General features: G+C 50.1%; 1 protein-coding gene across 8 annotated transcripts in view; it reads left to right on the top strand.

The window, feature by feature from the left end:
• Cd1d (CD1d molecule) overlaps positions 1–8,251 on the top strand; it is a 53,919-nt gene extending 45,668 nt beyond the window's left edge. For 3 of the 8 annotated variants that reach the window (XM_019210130.1, XM_033765704.1, XM_019210128.2), the window contains exons 3-7: positions 1,403–1,634; positions 1,933–2,211; positions 6,613–6,891; positions 7,751–7,841; positions 7,932–8,251. In XM_019210130.1, the coding sequence (XP_019065675.1) occupies positions 1,442–1,634; positions 1,933–2,211; positions 6,613–6,891; positions 7,751–7,841; positions 7,932–7,953 (864 nt within the window). In that variant the 5' untranslated portion in view covers positions 1,403–1,441 and the 3' untranslated portion in view covers positions 7,954–8,251. Of the gene's footprint in view, positions 1–762; positions 1,123–1,285; positions 1,635–1,932; positions 2,212–6,612; positions 6,892–7,750; positions 7,842–7,931 lie in introns of those variants that run through there. The other 5 variants (XM_010641026.3, XM_010641025.3, XM_010641027.3 and 2 more) reach the window with 5 other exon arrangements.
• The last annotated feature ends 487 nt before the right edge of the window (positions 8,252–8,738 follow it).

Raw genomic sequence — 8,738 nt, 5'->3', positions numbered from 1 at the left:
TTGAAGTACAGAAGCTTTTTAGTAAGATGAAATCCCAGTTGTTGATTCTATCTGCTAGTTCCCGTGCTACTGAAGATTTGTTCATAAAGTCTTTTCCTATACCAATGTCTTCCAGAGTTCTGCCTAACTTACCTTCCAGCAAGTTTAATGTTTCTGTTTTAATATTTAGATCTTTAATCCATTTGGATTTTAATTTAGTGCATGGCGAAAGATAAGGGTCTAAATCTTGGAAACAGACTATTTGCCCATCCGTTGGAAACTGGATAAAGAAGTTGTGGTTTTTCTATAAAATGGAATATTACTCAGCCATAAAGAACGAGAAAATAGATTCATTCATAGGAAATTGGATACATATTGAAGATATACTCCTAAGTGAAATAAATAAGTCACACATGTGTAAATACCGAATAGTTTCTCTGGTGTAAACAATCTGCAACAATGCATAAGATTCTAATAAGATTACTGACATTTAGAAATGGGAAGAAAGGAGCTAAAGGTGTAGGGAAGGTGGGATGGGTAGGGGAAGAACAAAAAGGGAAAAGAAAAAAATGTGAGACAATGAAAAGATGAAAATAAAGTGTTTATAGATGGGGAGGGGAGGAGGGGGTGAAGGGAGGGCAGAGGTAAGGGGAAAAAATGAGAATCAAGACCTGTCATGTAGAGGTACAAGATCCCAACAATGAATGTAACTGTACTGTATCCCTAAAATGTACCAACAAACTAAATTAAAGCTGAAAAAAAAAACAAAAACACTTAGTATTTATAAAGCTACGCCCTCTCTATCTGCTCCAACGACCTTCATAGAACCAGGAATTTGAGAGAAGCTGACTGGGAAAAGTACTGAAGTGATCTGCGATGTTTACCTGGGTTTGCAAGTGAACACCGCTTGGCCAAGGAGCAAGCCACCTGCCAGCCCTGTCAGGGCGCAGCCAGTGTCTGGGCTGGGAGATGGCAGGGACCTGAGCAAGGGCGCCGGAAATGAATGGGCGGGGAGAGCTCCAAGGTCACTGTACCCCGGGGGTGGAGCTCCGCCCCAACCCAACATCTTCCAGTTCCGCGCCATGGGGCACCGGCTGGTTCTGCTGCTCTGCGGGCTGGTGCAGGTTTGGGGAAGTTCTGAGGGTGAGTGGAACTAGGGCATCCGGGTACCCGCCGGAGAGAAGGAGGGGCCTGGGCCGAGCGAGTACAGAGTGGAGCCGGGACTCTCCGCGGGGACACAGGTCGCGCAGACGCACAGAGAGCCGGCTGCTCCGCCGCTCAGAGCTCTCGCGCTTCTCCTTCCCAGGCTCAGCTACCGCTTTTTGCACCCCTCTTACTTGCGCTGCCTGCGGTCTCGGCCACTGGCTCCACTCCTCCTTGTCTCTCAGTGCCCCCGAGGAATGTCTCCTTTCGCTGCCTCCAGATCTCATCCTTCGCCAACAGCACTTGGACGCGCACGGATATGCTGACATGGCTGGGGGACCTTCAGACGGTCGCTTGGCCCAATGACTCGGATTCCATCCACTTTCTGAAGCCCTGGTCCCAGGGCAGATTCAGCCGGCAGCAGTGGAACAAGCTGCAGCACGTGCTTTGGGTTTATCGAAGCAGCTTCACGAGGGACATCAAGGAATTCGCCATCATGCTGCGCAGAGCCTGTGAGTGGAGCGTGGGACCCGGGACAGGCATCCAGGGGGAGAGAGGGTACAGAAGCCGGACTGGAGCACTGGCGCCCCACCCTCTGGGATTCTGTTTTTCCACTGCATGGGACTTCACTTCTGCTTGCAGAAATCTGGTCTCCCAGTCCTGGAAATGCTCAGTGTTGCTGCTGGCCACAGGTTACCCACTCTTATTTCGGTCAAAAGTGGGTCCCCGCCATAGCCTTTATGCACAGTTTCTTCTTCATCCCTTCCAGTCTTTAATGCCACTCTGATGTCCGTGCATTCCTCCCCACAGATCCCCTCGAGCTCCAGCTGGCTGCTGGCTGCGAGGCATACCCTGGAAATGCCTCCGAAAACTATGTGCATGTAGCTTTTCAAGGATCACACATCCTGACTTTCCAGGGAACTTCTTGGGAAGCAGCTCCAGATGCCCCTTCTTGGTTAAATCCAGCCATCGAAGAGCTGAACAAAGACCAAGGAACGAGGGAAACTGTGCATTCCCTCCTCAGTGACACCTGTCCGCAGGTGGTCAGTGGCCTTCTGGAGGCGGGGAAGTCAGAACTGGAGCGACAAGGTCAGCCTGCAGGCCTCCTGCCCTACTCTATACCTGGGCTTCACAAGGGCTTTTCCACCCAAGGCTTCTCTGGAGCTGTTTATTCATTTTACCAACACGCATTGAGTGTCGCCTCTTTTACTTCATGGATTAAATACAGAGTCAGAATTGAGTCAGGCAGTGCTCAAAACACACTGTGTGCAACAGCAGACCTCAGATTGTCAGAGAGCACGGGCGGGGGGATGTTACAGCACCTTGGGGTCAGGAAAGGGAAGGAGTAGCAGTGAAGGTTGATCTGGAGAAGATGACACAAAGGAATTGAAGCTCCCTGTGAGAGAGGGGCCACCCCTGTTAGGGTAATTGGAGGCATGACAGAACACCAGAGCAAGCAAAATGAAGCAACAAGTAAAGTTTCATTTTCAGCCTAGGTGCAGGCTAGTCGAGGGTGATAAAGCCATTGACCTCGGGGGCTTGGGTGAGGGGAAACGTTATAGGGGAGTTTGGGTAGGGAGGGGTGCCAGGAGGAGTGGGAAATTTTTGTCCTGGAGTGGAAGAGATCTTTTGTTCTGGGGCAGAGGAAGTCTGGTGGTCTCCATGGGTGTCCGGACTCACAGATGTTGCTGTGTGGGGTGGGCTGTTATCTCGAACCTGGGCTCCTCTTCCTGTTATCCTTTGCACCTTGTAGGATGTGTCACTGCACTGCCTGAGAAGTTTTTCTCTTTTGACTGGGCTAGGGTCTGATATTCCTTTCTTTCTGTTACAGAAGAAAAAGGAAAAGGGAGTGGAGGGAGGGAAAGGGGCAGAGGAGAGCGGGCGGAGCGTCTCATCACTTCTTTGAGCGTGACAAATGGACAGACTAAAAGGGAGAAAAGCCTTGGAAGATGGGAGCATACGGAGGACCAGCCAGGGCTAGCATCTACTGATTGGTGATTGTTGGCTTTCGATCCAGTAAAATCTGTGAAAGAAGTCTGAGGAGGCATGGTCCAGATAAGAGAAGGGGACTCATATAAACAAGAGGTCCAGTAAACAGAAGAAGCCATGTAGCCCAGCCCCAAACATCAGTCCATGAGTTAGACGGGTGGTGTTAAATTTCTGAGGCCTTGTCTGTCGGCTTTTTTGCTGTCTCCTGTACTGTGCCTAACTGTTTGGAATAACCAGAACATTCTAGAAAAATGCATAAGCTACTGCTCTCAGCAGCCAAAAAATCCAGTCCTTTTCTAGTTGTTGTGGGAGGGAAAGGGTATCTTGGTGACAGGACTGTGAAGAAGGGCTGCAGAGGAGGAGATCCTCTACATATTGTAATTAAAGCGGGAAGCGGCGGGGCAAAAGGAAAGGTCATGGGCGAGGGCTTGGCTGAAATGGTGAGAGCTGCCTTGAAAGCCTTGGGGTAGTTCTGTCCAGGTAAGCTGCTGTGACTGGTGGGTGTCCGAGTCTGTCCACGTGAAAGCACAAAGAGGCTGTGAGTCAGGGTGTAGAGGGATGATAAAGGAAGTGTCTTTTAGGTCGAGGACTGAGTAATGGGTGGTGGTTGCAGGGATAGAGGAGAGGAGCGAGTATTAGTTTGGGACTGTAGGATGAATGGGAAGGTCAGTTTGGTTGATGGCTTGGCGGTCTTATACCAAGAACTACGACTGATTGGACTTACAGGTGGTGAGAATGTGGTGTTGAATGGGGAGTTAGGGGGACTCAGGAGGTCGTGTTTGAGAAGGCCAGTGATGATGGGCTTTGGTCCTCGGAGGGTTGGATCAGGTAGGGTGTATTGGTACTGGACAGGGCAGGTGGTCCTTTTCAGGAGGATGTGGAGGGGCGGGTGATACTGACTGACAGAGAGGGTTGAGGTGTCCCAGATACGCAGGCTGAAGAAGGGAGAAGATACAGAGCAGGAGGAAGGCGTAGCGGTCGGTATGAGAAGGTGGTAACAGGGAGGGAAACAGAGCCTGGAGTAGTGAAGCTGGCAGAGAGCTTTGTTAAAATATCTCATCTGTGGAGCAGGACCAGGCAGGTCAGAATGACTAGAAACAAATGAGGAAACATTGGATTCTTCAGTTGACGTAAGAACAGAGGGGTTTTGAGTGGCCTGGACAAGGTACTGTCAATTTCCACAGCAGTAATCGAGGCTAAGCTGTCCTGAGAGTGAAGAGAGGGTGAAATGGATCACCCCTGTGTTGATTAGAGATGAATGCACAAGGTCAATCTTCTACAGCAACATGTACTTGGAGTTCGGTGCTGTGATGGTCCAAGGGGCATCTGAGCCCTCCAAGGCGTGTCAATCATCTGAGATCCAATCAACCAGGATGGCGAGGCCACTTGACCCTGGCAAGTGGTCTGACTTCCAGTGAAGGCCACCGCATGTGGGGCATGGCTTGGGAGGGAGTCCTGGTTTGGGACAGTCTTTGGCCCAGTGGCCAGTCCGGTGGCACTTAGGGTTAGGGTCCTCAGGGAAGAAATGCTAAACTGCAGTACAGACCTAATGTGAAAGAGGGTTGGAATGATCTTGTTAGGATGAGGAGGGTTGGACGTGTCAGATAAGAGGAAACAATAGGCGCAGGAGCAGAGGAAGTTACAGTAGGAGGTCCTGGAGGAAGCTGAGCAGCTTTGGTATTACAGCTGGAGGAGGAAGGGGGTTGCACTGGAGTCAAAAAGGGGACCAGACCGGTATAGAAAGGGGTGGGGAGAACTGGTAGGGAGACAGGGGCAATGGGAAGCTGTTGAGGTTGTGGCAGGTTAGGAGTGGTGAGGCAGACCCAGGCAGGAAAGATCGGTGGTCAGAGAGGAGTTGTAGTGGGGAGGTGGAGGAGAGGAGCTGACAGAGAAGTTGAGATGAGTTCAGTGGGGTCACAGGAGGCACAGAGAGAGGGGAGATGGTGGAAAGCAAAGAAAGCCTGGACATGTGGGATCTCAGTCCATTTTCCTTGCCAAGGACAGAAATTGTCTAAATTTCAGAGAATTGCTAAGTTGAAAGTGCCATTTTTGGTTCACTGTGATTCATTATCTCATTTGTATTGTGGCCAGGCCATATTGCAAAATAAAATTAGGTGTTTTGGCTTCAGGTCAGGGTAGAGGTGAAGAAGCTTGAGATTCTTTAAAGCACACGCAAGTAGGGGAGAAAGGAGTGGAATAGGAGGAATAGCCCATGGAGGGATCTGAGAGTGACTAAACAGAGGCAACTTAAGGAAAAGACAGTTTCTTAAGGCTGGACAGAGAGGATGGGCACCAAGTGTGCATCCCCAAAACTTGGTGACCACCAGGGAATCTGACTCCCAGAAATTGAGTGTCACGAGTGCTGAGTTTGTGAGCTCAGCTCCAGAGTCAGCCCAGATAAACCTCCAGGGTGGAGAGAAAGGTATTGAGAAGGAGTCAGAAAAAGAAGGGAGGGAAGAAAAAGGAACCCACCCTACCTGAAGAGATTTGGATCAGCAGCAGAGCTGCAGTGAGGAAAGCCTGGAAATCTGATGTCAGAAGTGGCCTCGGTCAGCCTGGAGGGGTCCGGGAAGGGAGATTGGAACCTCCTGGAAGGTGATCTTATCTCCTGGGTTTGGGCACCAGATTTTAGGGTAAACCCAGGCTTGACTGAGACCATGAGAGCAGGAAAAAATGAAGCAACAAGTGAAGTTTTATTTCCAGCCTGGCTGCAGGCTAGTCAAGGGTGACAGAGCCATTGACCCTGGGGGCTTGGGTGAGGGGAAACTTTTTCGGGGAGTTTGGGTAGGAGAGGAGCAGCTAGGAGGAGTGGTAAATTTTGTCCTGGAGTGGAGGAAGAAGTCCGGTGGTCTCCACGGGTATGTGGACCCACAGATGTTGCTGTGTGGGGTGGGCTGCTTGTCTTGAACCCAGGACCTGGCTTCCTGTTACCCTTTGCACCTTGCAGGGTGTATAACTACATCGCCTGGAAAGTTTTTCTCTTCTGCCTGGGCGGGGGTCTGTTACCTCTTCACATGAAATTGAGCAACTATGAGTTAAAGGAGTTATTAGGTAACTATGCTCTTTGTAAAATATACCCGAGTAACCATGACAACGTCTATAAGCTGTCACCAAAGGAGTATAACAGACTCAGAAAGTCCTGCTAGAACTCTTTGCTCTTTCCTCCACTCCTCTGCCTTTTGTAATTCCTGCTTGCTATATTCCGAGGGAAACTCCAATGGAGTTAAGCTTCGTAGATGTAAGAAGAGTTATATAAGGAAGTACAGACTTCTATTCGGGTTCTCCAGACTGACAGGAGTCACTCCCACCGGCATTATTAAAAGCTGCTGTTTGCTCCTATCTTCCTGTTACAGAGTTCTCTTTCCCGGGTCCTGTTTCCTGCTTCACCTGGAGTCTTCATCTCTAGAAAGGGACCTCTGGGAAGTAGGAATCTGTTAGGAGACCTGGATTATCTAATGCAGAGTGCCCACTTTATGATCTCCTTGCCCCTTCTTGCCCCAGTGAAGCCCGAGGCCTGGCTGTCCAGTGGTCCCAGCCCTGGGCCCGGCCGTCTGCAGCTGGTGTGCCACGTCTCTGGCTTCCACCCGAAGCCCGTGTGGGTGACGTGGATGCGGGGTGAGCAGGAGCAGAAGGACATTCAGCGAGGGGACGTCCTGCCCAATGCTGATGAGACCTGGTATCTCCGAGTGACCCTGGATGTGGCGGCAGGGGAGGCTGCTGGGCTGTCTTGTCGAGTGAAGCACAGCAGTCTAGGAGGGCAGGACATCGTCCTCCACTGGGGTGAGAAAGGACGGGGCCCAGGCTGGAAGTGGGAGTATTGGTCCTCAAGCATAGAGTGCTAGTCCGGGGAGGAATGGGGTTGACACTAGTTTCAGAACAGCAGTCTAAGGGCAGGACATCGTCCTCCACTGGGGTGAGAAAGGACGGGGCCCAGGCTGGAAGTGGGAGTATTGGTCCTCAAGCATAGAGTGCTAGTCCGGGGAGGAATGGGGTTGACACTAGTTTCAGAGATGGGGCCCCCAATATTATGGCTCAAAGCAGGGGATTCCAGATACAGGAAGGAGGGAAATAGACCAGATGCTCCCAGAAGTTAGATAAAGTATTCTGTACGCAAGAGGAAATAGGCCAAAACACTCAGAGATCCAGAAGTAGGTGGCAAGTACAGTTCCAGGAAGATTCAGTCTCCAGCAGAGCAGAGACCAAGACTTGAGAAAAGGCAGCTTCACAAAGATAGTTGTACTTCATTTAGTGCTTCCTGTGTGGGGCATGGCCAGTCTGCTTCCAATATTTCATGAAACCATCACCAATCTCCTTTGAAGCAAATACAGTGAATCTTATTTTCAGATGAAGAAATTGAACTAAGTTAAATTAGGTGCCCAGAGCCACGGGGAACGTGGAAGAGCTGGATGGAGACTCACGTCTGCCCAGCTATGGAGCTGCACCTCTATGCTGCGCTTCCACGTACCGGAGTGAGCTGAAGTGGCAAGACCCGAGAAAAGATGAGAGTCTGAACTTCTCAGGATGCTTTACATGGGGGAGGATAGAAGCAGCACCGGTCTTCCTTACCTGTGCTGAGAGCAGGGACTGATACAGGCAGGGGTCCAGTGCTGAGAGCCGTCCTGTGTCCCCTCTAACGCAGATTCCTCCAGCCACTTCTGGGTAGCTCTGGTTTGCCTCATGATCCTCATAGCACTCGGTGTAGGCTTGGTCATTTGGATGAGGAGGCGCAGGTAAGTCTCCCCTTTCCCATCTCCTCTCAGTCTCCCCTTGATTCCCTGCCTCACCTTTCCTAATGCTGTTGCCTTCCCGTTTTCTCACAGCTCCTATCAAGACCTCCTGTGAGTAACTCGGATTTGGAATCAGCCACGGTGCACCGTGGAGTTGAATCAGAGCTTTGAAAAAGAGCGGCACTGAGGTGAAGCAGCCACCACACTGGTCAGGAGGCTGGAGTTCTGGCCCTGACTCAGTTTCCTCCTGTGCCAAATGGGGCCAATTGTGCCTCTCTTCATTAGTTCATGGAGTTGGCGCAGTGCCTTAAAAGACATGGGCCTTCATAGGATACATATGGAGACATACTCCTAAGTGAAATTAGTAAGTCACACATATGCAAATACCGAATAGTTTCTCTGGTGTGAAAAGCTATAATAGTACATAGGATCCTAATGAGATAATTGACCATGTGAAATAGGAAGAAAAGGGCTAAAGGTGAAGGGAAAGTGGGAAGGGTAGGGGAAAGGTAATAAGGGAAAAGAAAAAATATGAGAAAATGAAAAAATGGAAATGAAGTGTTTGTAAATGGGGAGGGGAGGAGGGGGTGAAGGGAGGGCACAGACAAGGGGAAAAAATGAGAACAAATACCTGTCATGTGAAGGTACAAGATCCCAATGATGAATGTAATTGTACTGTATACCTAAAATGTACCAATAAACTCAATAAAAGCAAAAAAATGTCACAAAACTAAAAAAAAACAAAAAAAAAAAAAAAAAGACATGGGCCTGCTATTGTCTTTGGCACCATGCTGCCCTTAGGTGGATCTGTTCAGCCTAGCTCCCTCCGACCTTGGCAAGGGTGTGAGGCAGCCCCGCTGGTCCACTCAGGGCTGGTGTTAAAGTCTCTGTGGAAGTCAG

Source organism: Fukomys damarensis, unplaced genomic scaffold (genome assembly GCF_012274545.1).
Source record: "Fukomys damarensis isolate Sample0158 unplaced genomic scaffold, DMR_v1.0_HiC HiC_scaffold_19, whole genome shotgun sequence".
NCBI lineage: Eukaryota > Metazoa > Chordata > Mammalia > Rodentia > Bathyergidae > Fukomys > Fukomys damarensis.
Note: the sequence above shows the minus strand (reverse complement) of the source record. Positions and strands in the feature narration are given on the sequence as shown.